Source organism: Aphelocoma coerulescens, chromosome 1 (assembly GCF_041296385.1).
Source record: "Aphelocoma coerulescens isolate FSJ_1873_10779 chromosome 1, UR_Acoe_1.0, whole genome shotgun sequence".
Classification (NCBI taxonomy): domain Eukaryota; kingdom Metazoa; phylum Chordata; class Aves; order Passeriformes; family Corvidae; genus Aphelocoma; species Aphelocoma coerulescens.
In genome coordinates this window covers 74,951,441-74,970,973 of record NC_091013.1, presented here as the reverse complement: position 1 = coordinate 74,970,973, position 19,533 = coordinate 74,951,441, and the positions used below count along the sequence as shown (strand labels likewise).

The 19,533-nt window shown below is 36.6% G+C and overlaps 1 protein-coding gene across 1 annotated transcript in view; it reads right to left on the bottom strand.

Moving 5' to 3' along the window:
- Window positions 1-19,533, bottom strand: part of MIPEP (mitochondrial intermediate peptidase) — a 68,514-nt gene that overhangs the window by 17,492 nt on the left and 31,489 nt on the right. The window contains exons 13-16 of the mRNA XM_069013431.1: window positions 19,006-19,210; window positions 16,141-16,250; window positions 10,405-10,479; window positions 5,639-5,758 (exon numbers count right to left, since the gene is read on the bottom strand). Of these exons, the coding sequence (XP_068869532.1) occupies window positions 5,639-5,758; window positions 10,405-10,479; window positions 16,141-16,250; window positions 19,006-19,210 (510 nt within the window). The remainder of the gene's footprint in view (window positions 1-5,638; window positions 5,759-10,404; window positions 10,480-16,140; window positions 16,251-19,005; window positions 19,211-19,533) is intronic.

The following is a 19,533-nucleotide window of genomic DNA, read 5'->3' as shown; positions in this document are numbered from 1 at the left end:
GATTTTTTTCATCTTAGGCAGTTCTTAACAAACCTGGGGTTATTTTGCTCACTTGATTGTTCTCAAGGTACCTATGAGCTGCTTAATAATTGCTTCTACTCCTCCTTGAGTGACAAAATCTGAACAATTAGTCTACAGTTCCCAAGTTCTTCTCCCTTCATAAGAGCAGCTATCTTGATAACGCCACTTTTTCCTGAGTTTGTGAGTGATAATTCCTCCAAGTCACTGACTGTTTTGACAAGCTTAAATATTCTGACAATCAGACAAAATCTAATTTATTCTCTTTTATTCTCTAATGTCAGTACTGTTTCAATCCATCTCAAAAATTACATGTATTACTTACCTAATCAAAATTCACTTATTTTTCAAAAAAGGCTGAGGCAGAATAGAATATCACTGCTTTCTCTGACATTTATTGTTGTTCTTTCACCCACTCTCCTCTTGCTTCTTCAGTAATTATGGAATTTTATTACCTTCTCTTTGCTTTGCAACCTACTTTGCAACTCAGCATTTCTAGCCTTTTTTGTTCTGAATTCTTGCATTCTTTTAGTAATTATCTCTAGTCATATAATGATTTCTATTTTTTTATCTTAATAAAGTTTTAAAGGACTTGATCCTTTACTGCCAAATCTTTTCTGTATCAGGATGGTTTGTATCCTTGGTTCAGTCTCTTGGATAACTACATAATGTCTTTTGAATCATCGTACTTAGCTATGTTCCAGTTCCAACAAATATCTGGCAGCTTTCCTCTTTCTGTTGCATTGTTTTTAATCGTTATTGCTGGGTTTGGTTTCTAAGCTGCTTGAAACTTCCAGTTTTACTTCTGGCTCTTTAGAACTTACCCTGTACTCTGTTTTTCACACTTTTATATGGCTTTTACTTTCCTAATAACCTCCCTTTCTCAGATATTCAGATGTACAGGCTTGTTCTCTCACTGAATTCTTTTTAGCATCTTACTGATTAGCACCATAAATTTTATTCCCTCATCTGCCACCCAGAATTGTTTTTTTTAAAGCTCTTTGTCAATAGCACCCATTCTACCATTTAGCTGGCTTTTTTACATTTCCTTTAAGCTAGCTTTCAGTTTTGCTTGCGTTCTAAGGTTACATCATAGTTTAGCTCAATAAATCTCAAATAAATTTTGGAAGGTTTTAAATAAAATAAGTATGAAGTGAAATTACAGTTTAAAATTTAATAATAGGCAGCCACTACTTAGCCTTCCTTTACCAACAATTTTAAGATTTATGTTCATCACTTGAGTAAAGTTTTCAGAATTCAAAACCACTTTTACCATCAGAGGTTAAGGGTTATCACTTATTTACTTTAAGCCAGCTGCCTCATTGCTTGCTCAGTTAGACTATTTAGTCTTTTTATATGCATTACTGATATTCACATGAAATTTTATACAGAAAAACTGCACATTAGTAGTCGCTCCAAAAACCTAACAAGAAATCCTAAGACAACAGATGCCACAAGGACGCAGATGGCAGATTCTATACCAAAATATTTTACCCAAACTGCCAGCCAGCTCTCAGTAGGCTGAGGAATAAGCCTGTTAAAACTATACTCTCTTGTACACAGGTTTTCTTCAACAACAACAACAAAAAAAGAGGCTTTGGCTCATGGCGACCCTGTGCGATGCAGAGATTATTCTCTCTCTGTAGAGAAGCCAGTTCTGTCTATTGACACCAACTCCTTTTCAGCTGATCAAACACCCAGATGCCTCTGCATGTTCCCTGTTAATGAAAAATTTGGTTTTTCAGCACCCATGGCAAGCCACATCTTCCTGCAGTGCCTCACAGCCTCCCTGAGCAAGCACTCCAAATGTTAGGTTGCATTTCATCCATTGATTTTCTTTGTCAGGAACATGACAGACACAACCACAGCAAGTTAAGACAAGGACCTAGGTGGAGCCTTCCAAGGTCAGGATCCCTGTCTGGGCAGAGTCCCCCCAGCTGCAGGAAGAAGACAGACTAACAATCACATTGGTGATACACCATTTTCATACATGTCTTTGCTCTAGGGTATCTCTCACAATACCTGCCTTGTCTTCTGTTGGCAAACTTGGCTGGCTAATGTTTTTGGTCTCACAGGTGCTTTGGTCTCTCCAAACACCAGCAGCCATAGACCATGCTGCCAAAGAAACTTGCATCCTGGACAAAACTATATAACCATAATTAAACCTGTAACCCGATGCCCATTTTATGGCACCAGTAAAGGTAGTCCTTCTGAAGTAATATGTATTTTTATCATGCTAAAACAAAAAGGCACATAGCAAATTATTCAGTGCTCCAAAAAATATCAAAGACAGCCTACATACCAACATGTTGCCTCCTATCAAATGTAATTATAATGATGTGTGTGGGTTAATTCCATCATCACACTTTGTATTCAAGTACCACACAAGAAATTCAGCTGTTTCTGGAAGAAAAGCCAACTGGAAGACCACGTAATTTTAAAAAATGCAAGAGAGACTACTTGGCAATGATCTAAAAAAGAACCCAGATCCACTATGCCTCACTCTTCAAAACCATTTTTCCTCACAGTCACAAGTCAAACCAGCATCTCCCACCAAAATTCCAGATTAGAAAAGGTTACTATAATGGACAGACAATTAATATGTAAGTCTATAATAATTTTCTGAAAATAAGAATCAATAACTCAAACTATTTCACGAAGAAAATTATGGGTATGATGATCTGGGCAGCTGGTGTTTATTGTACAACCACTTCATTATTGAGAGCTCTTTCCTGTAACTGCAGGAGGCTGCAAACTCCATTATCATTGCAGAGTCTGTTTACCCTGTGTGTCATTTTTTGTTACAATAGTGAACCAAGCCCCCAGCAGGAGATACGAATTATTATGCTTGGCGAAAGACTAGCAATGGCATATCATTAAGTTTTGATGACTCTCTCAAAGGAAAGTAGTTTTCAAGTCTGAACTTGGGGGACATGAGGGGAGTAAGCAACAGATTATGGGGAGAAACTTTGATCATGTCTCAGATTGATCAAAGGGTCACCCGATACATGTTCAAAAGCGTCTCCGGGCATCCTGCGGACAAAGGTAAGGGAGACCAGGGGAGACACTCTAAAAGCACACAGTATCATCAACTGCAAGGCAGGCCATAATAAATGAAAACTGACTTCACAAGAGATAAGACATAAGCTACTATTTGAAGAAAAGTTTGGAGCAAAAGCAGAGTACTGAATTACCCACAGCGCAGAGATTCTGACGTCACATCCATTCAGGAGGAAATGGCTGGAAAACGCATGGTCATTATTACTCTGTTTATCTTGCTTTCTTAGAAGAATCAAAAGGAAGACTGGTTGCTTTTTAAAGGTATCACAAGAACTCAAGAATCCAACCTGTGCAAAATTGCTATTCATTTTTCAAACTCAGTAACACTAACTTCCTCTGGCAACAAAACTGCCAGACACTACAAAAACAGGCAGATACATTTCCTTGCTCCCTGCCTGGCAGTCATCAGCTTCTGGATTCGGTAACACAGCAATGAAATCCCAATGGAATTTCATCCTCCAGCAGCCAGCAGTAAACTCTGTACACTTTTGAACAGATAAGCAATGGCCAGCCAGAAATTGAGATTTGCATTATTCAGACAAACAAAGTGTAGTGGGGTGCTGTTTCTCTGTGCTTCCGACTGCCTTTCTGCCTTGCATGTGGCACCAGCTCTGCACCCGTCTGCATCAACACAGCCAACGCAAACACTACTGTGTGCAATGCCTGCTGCCCCAGTGCCTGCAAAGCCTGCCTGAATGGCAAATACAGACCTCAACAGGACTTATTTTGCACTATCCCTCAAGAGAACTTCTTTTGCACTATCCCTCCTACTGCTGGCACATAACACATGATGCTTATGTTTACCTTGCCCCATAGGTGCAGCAGCATTTACTTAGTTTATACGCCTCATTTTGAAAGCACTGTAACAAAAAGACACATGCAAATTGTCCTGTTATCTGAGCTGTGCCTGAGAATGACAGAAATTCATCTGCTGAAGACAAGTGCTGGGGCTCTACTTCAGAATATAAGTATGCACAATAAGACTGAAGCCCAACCAAGTACATTCAGAGGATACTTAGTAAGTTTACTTGCCTGTCAAGAGCAGTAAAAGAGAATTAGGGTTCATCAGGAAGAGATAATAACAGATGTTTGCAGCCCTGACAGACAATGCTGCTACAGAAAAGTCATATTAATGCAGTGAAGATCTTCACTAAGGAAGAATTACTCTTACCCAACACCATTAACTTAAGATACAGAAGCCTGACTTAGCAATATGTAACTGAATCTAATTGTTTAGAGAACAGACAAAATTCAAATAATCAAAACATTCTGTTTTCTCTGCCACCTCTATATGTATCTAGCCAAGTAACAGACAAAAATAATAGCTAGTCCCTACTACTGTATTTCAGTGTCTAGCTGTGAAATCAAATGAAAGGAAGAAATATATTCCCTTTAATTAAAATCCCCAACCTTTACTTTCAAGGCTTTTACTTTTATATCTGGACTATAAATTAAACAGCAAACATATCTTCAGTTTGGAAGAAAGAACAGCAAATGACAGCAAGATAAATTACGGACATTAATTACCCTACATAGTACTAATGTTATTCTAATGCAATTTTTCACTATGTTTTACTGAAATCTAAACTGTCTTACAGTTCTTGACACTAATTCTACATTCAATAAATGTGAACATAGACTTTCTGACAGTTCAGAAGTTCACAGTACATTTTGCTGGGATAAAGTTCCAGGCCAAAACTTGCTGTCCCACTTCATAATGATCACAGCCTCACTACAAGATGTTGCACTCTTTTGGAGGTGTGAGCAGTGGCAGCACGGTTTTGATGAGGAAATGGATCTCCCAACACCCTTCTCCCAGAAGGAAAGGCACATTTTGTTAAGGGGAAAAGCACATTTTCCAAGAAGCAGAAAAAAGGATTTAGGTATTCTGACCACAGTGTCAAACAGTGACTGGGGGGCCAGGCTCCAGGGGGGAATTCAGCTTCACACAGACCAGGAAATCCCATGACTATTGTCTAAGCAAACTGTACCTTTGGCTGTCAAATGAAGTACAGAACAAATGCATGTTGTGATAAAGATCAAAATTACATAGCTCTGTAGAACTCAAGGATTTTGCACTCTCAGATAACACGTGAAAGGAAAAATGACATGACAAAGGTCACAGGAATACAGTGAGAAAAACACTTCCAATTCCTGCTCCACACTTTCTCTCATGCTGACAGTATACAAACACCAATGTGCAGCACAGTGTTTTGCTGCCTTTCATAAGCAGCCTTTGAAAGCTCAAATAAACCCTCTTTCCAATATATTGTTTCTGGTGCCTTCCTTAATAAGAAAGTAAAGGCAAAGTAATGAAGTTCATCATTACAAGACTACACCTATACAGAAACAATTACATTAATTAAATTTTGATTTTTGGCTGAATATTTCCAACACCATACTCTCTGAATAAAGTGAGTGAAAGAAAGAAAACTCTTTCAATATAACAAAACAGCAATAAGCATATGAGTGTGCAGGGCAAGGGTGTGGGAGAGGGAGGGTTATTAATATGCTATCAAAGAAAAGGTGCAATTTATACAGTTACTTTGTTGCTACTCACTGTATTGGGTACATATGGCAACCCATAAACTCTCTCCTGCGTTTCCTTTAAAATTTCTGTGGTTGACTTTTTTAGAGGGTGTTTACCGTGGTAGATTTGGTCCAAGACAGCATAAAATACCTGAAGAGAGAAAATACATTTGTCTTTGGCACATATTATTGGCATATGAAAACCAAAAAGGACACAAAGAATGAGAGATGGACTAGGGAAAGGGAATAGTTTAAATATATATGGTTTGAAAATCTTCTATTATTTGTATAACATATAAGGAGAGAAACAGGTTTTTGGAGTACACAAACCACCACCATCATGACCCCATAATAAATCTATGTTTAGGTCACTTAGCACACTGGCAGTACTAAATTGTCTGCATGTTTAAATAAATTAAGATCTGTCCCTAAGGCGCTCCAGCAATTCCCCTTTTCAAAAAAAATTATTTTCAAATAGATTTCTTAAAAATTCTATTTTAAATTTATTTAAGTTATTTTAAGGTTATTTAAGTGGACACTGCAAAATAAGCTACTTCAAGACATGTACATGCAGCCATAACACCTCAACCCTGCAGGGACAAGTTACGGCTTAGGCAGTGAACATAAGAATTACAGGATCATTAAGGTTGGAAAAGACCTCCAAGTTTATCAAGTCCAACCTTTGACCTAAAAGCACCGTGCCCACTACACAGAGCTGCTGATGCTACAGAGTTTCTGCTAGAGCCCTGCAACAGTGTAGTACTAAGGCAGATTTTTCCTTTATTTTAGCTCTCACCATCAGAGCAGTAAATTGCCGAAGTATAAGCTTAGCTCAAAGCCCACTGCACTGGGAGGGTACTTTGCCGGAAGTAAGAGCTACTCCAGAAGCAATTTTTATGCACGTGAACTACAGCAGAATGCCAAGTGCATGTCCAAATTACTGAGGTGTTTGGAGAGCAGCACCATTAAAAAGATTTTCCAAGCAAAGACAGCAAAGCAGAGTTATCTGGCACAGCAACATGAAACAGGCATGGACAGAAGACAGTGCCAAGGCTCTGTGTGTGCCATCACTGAAAATGACCGCAGCCTTTTTTTTAATATGAAAATTTCCTAATCTGTGGAAGTGCAGGAAAGACAGAAAAAGAGGACATCCACTGTTGTGCAACACAAGATATTTTTGAGAAGTTTGATGGATCCAGATGTTTAAGGGAAGAGTTCAGATCAGGTCATTCTGTGGTAGGCACACTTCATGGGAAAATTGACAATAAGGAGCCTCAAGAAGCTTCTGAGCAAGCAATGAAGCAAACAATTTGGCTAGAGATTCAGGCCCAGTCACACTCCCAGGGTGCAATACCATCCCCAGTGACATAAATACACTGTTCCAGGAACTATAACCAAGAAATTTTATGGAGAAAAAGTTGTTTGGATGTTTTATGTCATCTAAATAACATAACCCCCTGAACCTCTGAAAAGATTCTTTATTATGAAATTTTAGTACAAATCATTCTGAAGTCTTTGGTAGTTTATCAGAATTCAGCATCTTTTTATTTGTTCTGGATACAACATGTATTTTCATCAAAATTGTGACTGTTTCTAAAGGAGCAGATTCTTTCTGTTTGAATAGGCTGTCTTTTAACACAGAGAATTCTGAAAAACCCTTTGACAGTGTTCTCTTGACAAATAACAAATGTGCACATTGATTTTTTTTTCCAAGAAAAACTGAGGGTTCTAAGTAGGGGGGTGAATAAGCCATGACTTGCAGGAGCTACTCCTAGATTTCCTGCTTGCTTCCTACATGGCTAATGAGGAGAAGAGAGGTCAGTAAGACTCAACTTGCACAATCATCCATTAATGACATTGCAAGTTTTGTGTCCCAGGTAGCAATACTGAACAAGACATGTAAACACTCAACACTGATCATCTACAAACCTAGAATAGGCAGCAAGCATCTGTTCAGACTAATAATACAAAGAGAAACCTGCACACCACTGCAAAAACTGCAATATTTTTTTACTCTTATTTATCTAAGAAGAGAAAGAGGTTTACAGTGGCTTTGCATTCCTAGTCACCAGAATCCCAATCATTTTTTTTACACAGTTTAACAAAAGCTACAGCATTTATGGTGGCAAGGGTGACTGAGAGTATGACCCACAGTAAGTATCATGAATAGACCTGAAAATTACCTGATGTAACAGTCCTAGAAAGCACACTTTCTCCTGTCACCCTAGACCTTTGTAACTCTGCAGGAGTCATTTCAGACCAACTTCCCCTCTCTAAAAAACCCAAATCAAACATGAGTAATATCAGCATCTGACAATAGACTTTAGTGTCCAGCGTCAGCACAGCCTTAATCCTCTTTTTTCTATCTCCTATCTCTGCTAGGGCCAGTCTGCAGTTGCTCTTCAGTGTTCCTCATGAGATGGAGGAACTGCATCTGCACTGCAGTGGACCTTCTCTAAAGTGAAATTTGGAGTCGAGTAGTTTGTGGTCAAGGAGGCAGAGCAAAAGCTCAACTCACAGCGAGGAAGTAGGGAAATGTTCTGCCTGAAGAACAATGTGGTGATAGGGAAATGAGTCACTGAAGGCAGCTATAAGCTCTCCCTTGATCCTGCCACATGTGAAGTGTGGGAAGAAAGCTATGAGCCAGGCCACCTGGACAGCACGGCTAAAAAAACCATGCCTGAAAATAAACTTGGATGAACTTTATACCCATATGCATTTCCATCTACAAGCCACAGTTCTGTGTGTTTGCACAGGCCTTTGAAATGGGAAAGGGAAACACATCCCAGGACCACAGGATTTTAGGTGATACTGCTGAGGGGCAAGCTAATACTTAATATCAAGCAGTAGATAGAAGATGATTTCTAATTTCAGTAAAATTTCTCACATTTCTCAAAAGACCTAAAAATATAAAAATGCCATCAAATAGTTATTTATTTTCATACTGTCTCTCTACTTTGCACTTACATTGGTATTTATTAGTTTCACTTGATTCCAGTTCTTTCTAGCTCCTTGTCTGCTTAATAGCATTAATATGCAAACACTTAGGCATTTTCCAGTGAAGTTACTACTGACTGAAAGACTCTGGGATTCAATCTGCCTGGCAAAAGCCTTAGGAGAAGATGTACAGACTCTCCTATCTTTCCTTCTGAGTAACTGATTACATGACCTAAAAGAAAATTCAGAGGTATCATAGTTACGAAAAAGCAGCAATATTTCTTACTTTCACATGCCAATAGACTTATTTTCTGAACAGACCACAGAAGAACCTCCAGGCGTTTTCCACACTGCTGGAATATTTGTCAGCATTTTTTCTTCTTTTAAAGGCCAAATACAGCTAACATAGCATCTAGCCATCATTATAGAATACAGTCTTTGCAAAGTCTGGAAGAACGGTATTAGAACCTTTATTCACAGTTTTTTCAGGCATACAACTAGCAGCACGTATATACTTCGGCATCTGAAGACTAAAACATATTTTGCTTTTTAATCTTCATGAGTAACAATATGCACTTCTACAAAGAAATATATTAGCTTTATATTTGCCATGTGTTTAACTTCTCTGGGATATTTTTTTCTGAATTATTAAACAGAACAGCTCTGCCAATCTGTCTCTCTGAAATGAGTGCACATTTCTGCAGGTTTTATATCTGGAATCTCCAAAAACACAGTGCTGAAAGTAGGAAATGAATAATATTATTCAGTGTGGCACCGTGGTCATTTGGCACGGGTTGAAACTGGTTGAACTTTAGTTACAGAAGAGTAATTTGAGGGCAAGCAGCCTGCTTAATCACTGCATCATTGCCAGCACCAGTCAATGATTAGGCACCCATGGGAAAAAATGGAAATATTCCAAAGGTCTGTAAATTTGTTTCTTTCCACATCTCAGTAACAAACCTTTACTAAGGTACCAGCAGAGTTATCTCACCTAAACACCAGGTTAATTGTAAAAGGAAAAACTATATATTTCGGGCTTAAAGCAAAACAAAGAAGAAAACAAAATCACAAAAATCACACAGCAAAAACTTGTAGCACACTAAATGCAACCAAATGCTCACTTTAAAAAAACTTGGCTGGATGCTAACGCTACTGTACATATCCAAGAACTACTGTTGCAGGATTGAAAAGGACCAAATACCATTTTAGATAGAAGACTAATTTCCTTTACTTTCTTTGAAGAACAGCATCACTGATTGTTTACAGAAATGACTGATCAGTCATACCTACCCACAGAAAATAAAGGTTTATGAATTTAGTTACTTCTCCTAACACTGTGAGAGAGAAGTCTTACATCCTTACAGCTCAGCCAGCCATTTTGATATGACAAGTGACTACTTTCATTAGGAGCTGCAGAAGACAAGGAGCTCAAATCACTTTCTAGTAAATAAACCTGCTGGCTTGATTTTACTATGGCAGCCTGTATCTCACAGTCCTACTAAATTTTAATGATCCAAGGTACACAATACTTCCTCTACTGCAAGTTCTCCTTAAATTATTCCATTAATTCAAGAATTCAATCTTAAACCACATTTGAGAATTCTGATAATCCAACCATTTTCAAAACCTCTGGTTTTCACGATATTTTCCTACAGATATCAGCATTTAAGTTTAAACAGACAACACAGAATATGTTCAGAAAAACAAACATGGCAACTAATATAAAAATGAATTAATTTCAATTAATTTGCATATACTTAGATAACACATCTACACTAAAATAAAAAATTTGGTAAAATCATACGAACAAGTTTTGCAAGTTCTGAATAAAGAGTAGAAACTAGAATGCAAAAAAAATACCTGGAGTTGCATATCAGCTGCAGCACACACCTTTTTGGACTCACATAGTCTTGACACCATGTTTTTTGGTAGTGGCTTGAATTAAAAAAAACAACAGATCACATTTAGACTTACTGTATATTTCTAAATAGTATTTAAACAGCTAATTACTAGAAGAGGCCGAAGATACAAAAAAACCCCTGGTGGTATTAAAACACATTTGAAGTGTTTTGAATTGAGAAAGGAAATATTTGCTGAGCTACGCATTAAATGGCCAGTTAAGATATTAGCACTAATCCACATAGCAAAAGAGAAATCACTGTGTGAAATCTGTTTGTTTCTCTATAACTGATTCCATATTCCCTTATATGCCTGTTAAAAATGTTATTACTATTTTTAGACATAAAGAACAGATTGGGGCAATTAAAGCCCTCCCACATCATATAACTCATAATACTGAGCTTAGTAATACCGGGTTTTCATAACTTCAACTGAGACAGCATCAGACCTTCTACCCTAACCCACATAAAAATATTTAGTTGTACTGAACAGTAAATATCCACCCTTTGAAATTTTTTACAAAGTTGAATTTATTCCACATCTACGGCAATAAAATTATCCATGCCACCACATACTGAAAGTCAGGAACACTTTTCAAGTCAATAAGCAAACTTTCCGACTTTCCATCCAGATGTCTGCAAGTACATCCAAAGACTTTTTAATGCCATTTTTTAAGAATATCTATCTATGAATGCTTGACCTTACACTTCTTCCACCACTTTGTGAAGATTTTCAATAGATGTTTTTCTTTTTTTTTTTGCTAGCCGCTTCCTTAACCAAACAAACTAAATATGGTTAAAAAACTGCATTATTACTAAAACATTAAGAGAGGTACTACAAGTTGTACAATGTAATAGAGATGGTAGATATTAAACTTGACTCTAAAATCCCTCCTATGCTTTTCTATTGTGTTGAAGCATTCAAAAAATAATCCAAGAAAGTCTACAGATGCAGCAGAGCCATATGTTTAGATTCCCTGCAAAGGATATGACTTCAAGACAATGTTCACAGAATAAAAACCCAGCTCTAGAGAAGTTACACATAAGTGAAAAAATGTTATCAATTAATTCTAGAACCTCAAAGCTCAAGCAGGTAAGAAAAATTCTCAGGTTGCACAGCTGCTTTATGCAGTACTTGCTAAGGCTTGCAACCTCTTCTCCAAGTCAAAAGTTAGCTAGGTCAACCATGGTACAGAACCATAGCATTTAAAAAGGCAGAAAGCAAAGCAGAAAAAAAGTTACAATTGGTTAAAGTATTTTGGTTGGACAATTATTCTCCTTGTTCTATGAATGTCTCTGTCTCATGCTCTTACACAAGTAAGGCACCCCCTTCAGTGCCCTCTCATCTTGGAACTAAAGTACATCCAGGTTTGCAACAACACGGTTTCAACAAGGAAACCTATAGAATTTGGAACAGATTTTGTTAAGCACAAAACCTATCAGAAAATTTTGGCAGCTTTTTGGAGGCTTTATGTTCCTGATGAAGTAGCACAACATGGAATTAAACAAAAATTATTTCTTCTAGGGGCATCTGTTTGTTGGATACAGCAAAGTGTGAGAAAACTGAATGGGAATTCTTAAACTGTAATATGTCAGTGTTAAAAGACCTGAACAACTAAAAGCTTAGCAAAAGCAAATATGTATATTTTACAAAGTTAACATTTAAAGTCAAGAGCCATCCTACCAGTAAGGTTAAACCAACTCTTTCAACATAATGGTATTTCAACTTTATATTTCATCTATATTAAATGATGGCTAGAGGAAGTTCTAGACACCAAGTAAAATATAGGTAATTTTACCAAGAGACTCCAAGAAAATTCTGTTAACTTTTTTTGTAGCCATATGAATGCCAAACAATATCAATCTACTGTGCACTGAAGAGCTAGCTCTACTGTTTGAGCAGATTAAAATCAACAAGAAAGTACAAGTCATTCTTATGGCTACACCTGTTGACAAAAAGGTAAAGGAGAAAAAAACATTTATGCCTTTTTTAAAAATCTATCAATGCTACTACTGGCTCAAAGATTGTGTTGTGATCATAATTCACAAGCCAAGCAGAATTTGGCACCAGAAAAACACTGCCAAAATTAGATTAAATTGAAATAATTCAAATTGATAAAGAAATCACTTATTTTTCCCAAAACACCTTTGGGATCTTAATACTTAAGATTTCAGGAAAGCAAAATTTGGCTCCAGAGGGTTTTTCAAAGATCATGACTCCACTCCAAGGTATGTTTCTGTGAATGTCATGCACACAGATATGCTGAGGTCTTGAACTGGAACACGTACTGTTTCAGGCAATAGAAACTATTCCTCCTTGGTCCATTACAATCCCACACAGCCCCTTAGTAAGCAGCTGAGAGAATTTAAAAAAGGCATTAGCATTCTTCCTTTACTTCTCTTGAAAGATGAACTCTCTGATAAAACCAGAATGAAACTGTCATCTTCCTTCTAAAAGAAAGACTTCACAGAGCTTTGGCTAAAACTGCGTCAAATTGCATAACCATTCAATTTTTAAAATTTAAACACTACATGCTTTACTTTGAGGTCTACTTTTCCATTCTTCTCCATTAAGTAACTTCAAGATCTTGGAATGAATTTTTCAGCATGTTTTTCGTGGTGGCTAAAAGAACAGAATTCCCTGTGTCCCAAAGCATGCTTAACTCCTTACTGTTGTGTAGTAACTGCAACACATTACAACTGTTTACTATTCGTGGGCTTATTCTTGTAATCATGCTAATACAATAATGTCTTTGTAATTCCATCTCTGTGAAAAATGAACTCAGTTCAAATTTGAACAGCTCAAACACTGGCTTTTGTTCAAGAGAGCCTCCAAAGACACATAAGCTTAAAATTATTTAGCTCAGACCTACCACATATCTGTGCACTTTACAAATGAAATTAAACAATCACAGTGATACAGAATGGCACCCATGCATCAGATTGTCCCTTAAGCACTGTAATGCCCTCATTTTGGTATGGCTTGACTTCATGAGCTTACATGACTAATTCAGCTTTATTAACTAATTACCACAGTCCTCTCTATTCATTTGTTTTATCTCAAGGATTTTTTGGTTTGAGTCATCTTTCAGATGAAAGGAAAACTAGGCTTGCTATTTTTTTGAAACAAATAGATTTGTACTGGCCAGCCTTTTCAAATAAGTTCAAAAACTTGCTCTTTTGACAGAAGAGCTTGCAAGCTTTGTCACCCCTCAGTATTCAACAGCACAACCTTTCAAATGGACAGAAGGCAGAGACAAGCTTTCTATAAACTTCAAGATATTTTGGACCAGATCCTCACAATCTACATCTAAATGCATTCTCATCTTTGAAGGTCTGCCCATCAATTTTTTTTTCTGCAATGCTAGTGAAATACAGTTTTCAACAGCTCACATTTTTTAATAATCAAAACACCTCTTTCCCCTCCTGTTCCCATAAGCATAAGCACTGATCCTAAGAGCAGATCCTCTAGGATGAGTCCTTCCACAACTGACTTTTATAGCAATGGCAAACATCAGCTGAGACTATGCTGACAAGTTTTTCTGATGCAATTATGTTCAGTAGGAATATTAAAAATCACACCACCTGAAGTCTACATGCAAAAACTAGAGTGTAAATGCAGCAATGCCAAAAGAAGGATGCTTTGTCAGATTATCTGCATTGCCTCCGACACAAACGGGGTCAGCAGAAAGCTCTCCTTCTGACAATATTCAGCAGAGCCATGTTGGTGTAGTTGTTGCAGAAAAGGTCCCTCTAGCACAGAAAAGCTCAGTCTCTTAATTAATAAGAAGAAACTTAATAGAAGTTCTTATATGGAACAACATTTGGATAAAATGGTTTCACAATTTTCACATTTTAACTTCCTTCCTTACTTCCCCTTGAAAAGGAGTAAAGTGGACTCATTTTTCTTTCAAATAAATAAAAAACTGGAGAAACAACAACAAAAAAAAAGATTGAATTTCTTATTTGCAAAACAGAAAAATTAATCAGGGAACAAGCAGAGAAAATAAGGCCCAAAAAGATCTTTGTGCAATTGAAAATGTAAGAGAGATGAGATTTTCAACTCAAAGTACTTCACAGCATATACAAAACAGAAGAGATTACTTCAATCTCTTTGTATTTAAATGACAGACACAGAAATCCGATATCAGATTCTTAAAATCAGCTTAGATGAACCAACATAAGCAAAAGCAGATTTATGTATGTTGGATAATGGCTTAAAAATCCATCCTAAATTTTTAAAAAAGCAATTAAAAGGAAGCCATCTAAAGCCTCAAGAGACACAGAACAGTTTCAGGCTCTTCTTCTCATCTTTCAGCATAATCCATTCTTGCCCTTTTCAAGACTGGATTTCTACATCAAACCTCTCTCAATTGGTCTCTGAAAGGGGAAGATTTCACCACCAATAAACAGAAGAAGTTTATGGAAATGCCAAATGGGACACAGCATCTGGTTCTTAGCTTTTGCACAGAAACTAGACATGGTTTAGATTTGTTAAGTCATTTTGAAAATACAAAGCCATAAATAATGTTCCACGAATCTCTTTCAGATGTTTTAGTGAAGCTCATTCTCTGAACTCATATGCAATCAGATTAACTTCATGCTGTTTAAACACTACATGAACTTTATAGAGAACATTAGAAAGCCATATTTCTATATGTGGACTCAAATAGATAAATGATCAGCACTCCTGAACTGAGTTTGTTTAACTCCCAAGCTTCAAAGAGACTTTTCTTAGTGCAATCAATTCTGCAGAAACGACTGCTCTGTTGCAAAAAAAAAAAAAAAATTTACAGAGCAAATTTCTCAGATAGTATCTATTAAAAGAGAACTTAAGCAACATATATTCCTAACTGTTCAATGGAAGCAAACATAATTCTATTTCCATAATACTAAAATACACTGAATGCTTAGTATTGGATAAAAAGCTCCAATTAAGTGTAACACTACACAACTGAGGAGGAATTTTTGAAATGTCTGTACAAACAGAAACCATTTTCTATTGCCACGTCTTAAAGCAACCACTAAAAGTCACCTTGTTCCAAAGAGCACTGTTTTCCAAATACCCCACAGAAAGCACATCCTTGCAATGGATGGATAAAAAATAACTTGATGCAAAAAAGGCACCAGAGTTTTATGCAGAAATTCATGACTGACAGAATCTAACTAATCCTAATATAATGCTCAATAGAGCAGTATGTTTTTCATCACAAAATACTTCAATCATTGCCCTACACTGTGCTAAATATGGAAATTTTGAAACACTGCAGATCATTTCCATTTACGCCCATGATTTGCTACCTGAGCTTTATTTTAAGACAGACTTCAAGAGAGTTAAATGACAAATCCTATTTTTGTCATAACTTACCTGTAATTATATTAAAGCATTCCAAACAACTCCTTCCCACAGAAGCTGTTCACCTACTACACTTTGTAGGAAAAGAAGGCTTAAGTTTTAAATATGTAATTGGAACCTTGGATATAAGAATCTAGTATTCTTCCACAGACTACATTTATCTCTTTTGCTATGACAATATTAACTTTTTTTTCTGAATAACTGGAATTGTAATACTAAAGTAATTTTATCCATTGTTTATCTCTACTTTAAATATTATCAATAAATGACACATGTAAATATTATTGTTTTCCTAAATACACTTTTCCTATTTTCAATATTTTACATACTATTTTTTCCTACCTGTCCTGTTTTATAATGCCTTGCAAACTGGTTAACCACTCGATAGTCATTTGCAAAATACTCCATCAGAATTGAGGGAACTTCAGCAAAATCAGTAGGACATCTGGTTCCTAGAGGTAGAATAATTGTACACATTAGCATTTGCTATTTCCATTAACACAAATAGTTAACTCTTCCCAAAAGGTTTTGCAACTTTCAGTTTGGACTTTTGGTGAACTTTAACGTTCTTTCATTTATTAAGTCAATATTTTATTTCCATTATTGTACATACTGCCAGAAAAGCTTCATTATGATGCTACACATTTTACTATAAATCACAAAGTAAAACAAAATATTTGAACAGCTGGGTGAGGCACCTTATAAAGCTCTGGATCACACCCTTTTTAAACTAAACCAGACTGTAGCCAAACTGGCCCTACATGAAACACCAAATCTTTTAAGTGTCCTAAACCTAAATTAAACTACAATGTAAATAAAACTCTGCCTTAATCCCATTCACAGTTACAATTTTTAGCTTCCATCTGTTTGCTGAACTTACTTATGCTTTATATTAACCTCACTTTATAATACCAAGTCATTCATTCAAGGAACACTCCTGCAGATTGCAGACATGTTCTATGTAAGCGCAATGAGGTAATATCTTAGCTGTTAGTATTTTCAAAAAGCACTTTCCCAAAAACCTTATTTTTCTAATCTTTATCAGCATCTCACCCAATGGAAGTTATTAAAAAGTGTAACACATCGCCAAATCAAAGCTGAATTTCTAATTTCTATATTAAAGTTAGCAATGTAAAAGTTGTTGATTTCATAGTGGGTCATCACCTCTATCCCTGTCTGCCAGACACAATGTCAACATTCAGAATTAGTCAAATTCCAGTATGTTTTTACTATGTTTTGGACACTAGCTTTTAAAATCACTCATTTGACCTCTAAAAACCTTTCTCTAATTTTTAATCTTAATTCATAATTTGTTTATACTCAATGATTCAGACTGATACTGCTCTTCGGTATAAATAACATTTTTCACACTGGTTCTTACCCACTAAATTGAGAAACAATATTCTCTCTGAGCCATTATTATCCAAAGGCAAGATAAAAGTCTAAGAAACTATCCATTCTAGTTCTTCAGTGTACCTGCTGCAGTTGGAATTCACCTTCAGACTAGACACACAAAGCCATGCCCAAACATTGCATGAGGTTTCAGCAGTACCTTTACCATTCTAACACTTACTGCTGTTAGATGTAGCTCTCATGTAATTTCAAATCACATTGGACCCTTTCACAGACACATTACTTATGTGCAGTTCTGCACTGACACATAAAACTGTGATTCTGTTTCTCCACCAATGCTGAAAAATCCATTTAATAGCAAAAATCATCCTTGTATTCTGAAAATGCATGATCTGCAGTGTGTAGTTCTGAATTACAGGAAAGTAAGGCAAGAGAGAGCAGGAAAGCTGTCAAATACTCAGCTCACCTCAACTAGAATGTAAAATTTTTAGTTCTCACAATAGCCTGTAGTCATCTTGTTTCCATACTTTACCACCCTGGTGTTCCATCAGAGCAGACAGCCTCTAACAGACATCCCTGGGTTGAACCCTTTGATTGTTACACATTCCAAATCCATAAAAAAAAGATTCTCTGCTGAAACAATGCCACTGACCTCCAACCTCCAGTGCTGCTTTTGCAATGCTAGATCTAGAGTGAAACCCTCTGGGATGGGGGACTGCCTGGAGCTAAGGCAACACAGAAACCATACCCAGGCACTTCTGGAAAGTCTGAGCCTCAAAATTAGCCATTTCCTGCCCCTCCAAGAGTTTGACATGCAGACACACATGATTCAGAACAAGAGGAGAACTCCCACCAAGGCAGCTATTTTGGGCATATAAGTATTTCTGTAGCTCAAGATGAACAAGGGTATATGAGTGGAAGGAGTGGGGGAGAGCCCTTAGCTGTCCCTAGGACTATACAGAGCTTATACTGAAGGAGTTATGCAGTGTTCATCTGTTTTAACAATGTCCTGTACTGACATACTTATAAACAGCTCAGTCAATTTTAATTTTAAATGGAAGACTTAAAAAAGAGTATTTTGCCCCTGGTGCAAAGGTATCTATTGATAAAACATTAACTGTGCCATGACACCCCTTTGAATCACTAGTATAATGTAAAAATAGTAAAACATATTAAAAAAAAATTCTTTAGACAAGGAAGTTACAATCTCATCTGTTTAGTTGGGGTTCTTTTTGTAATAAGTAAATGTCTGCTGCACTTGAGATTTCCAGAACACTGCTGTAGAAAAGAATATACCAAGTGGTCCACTGGTAAAAACAGTAGCATGCCATGAAACCTGAGTCAGCACAGGTCTTCTGCCACAACTGCAGAAGCCAGAGACCTGCCAGCCAACACACTCACTACTCTTTGCAAGATCTAATCCACTAAATTTCCTTCATTCATTTTCCTAATTTCCAACCCAGGATTCATTGTGGTTTTACACTAGGTACAACCTATTTCCCAGCCACCAACTATTCCAATGATTATAAACTCCACATAAGAGAAACTTGCAAGAGTGGATACCCCCAATAGAATAAAGATCAACAGTACATAAACAGGAGATAAAAATGCCTAATTCTTATTAGAAAAAAGAATATTCAAGTGCTGTTTGGTTGAGTTTTACATAATATCTGAAGATCTGACACTGTGTTCTCAAATCATCAAGGATATAGAACTATTAACATGACTCAACCATTTTTGATTGATACTCTTTTTCTTCTTTTGTTTTGTTCTGTTTATTTTTTAATCTACTCCTTTCTTTTGGAAACTAAACATTTGACTAAAACAAAAATATCACTATTATAACTTTCTTACCAGTGACATGCTGGTACCGAGTTCTTCCCAGCATAGAATGCATAGCATGTCCCATTTCATGGAAGAGATTCTCCATCATGCCAGGACTTAGTAGTGTTGGTGTACCTCTTGCTGATTTGGGAAGGCTCAGCATAAGAACAACTACAGGTAGTTGGTACTCTCCATTTTCCTTTAGCCTGCCTCCTCGAACTGTAAAGTGACAATCCTTTTCAAGGTAAAAGCAAATATGGACAACCAATGTCATTATATCAATGATACTAAAACAATGATTAATTGTTTTAACTGTAATTAAACTGTTAATCAAATCTGAACATATACTCAGTTACACAAATAGAATTGAGTGATCATTAACAGTGCTGTTCAATAGCAGCATTGTTTCTTCACCGTTATTATATGCTTCAAATTCATAAGGAAATTACTTGATTCCATAAAGAAAAGACAGTGTTGCTCTTAGAAAATAGAATTATTTCTTTATGTTTTAGAATTATCAAAACTGCTAAAATTTTCTAAGAGATATCACTAGTGCCA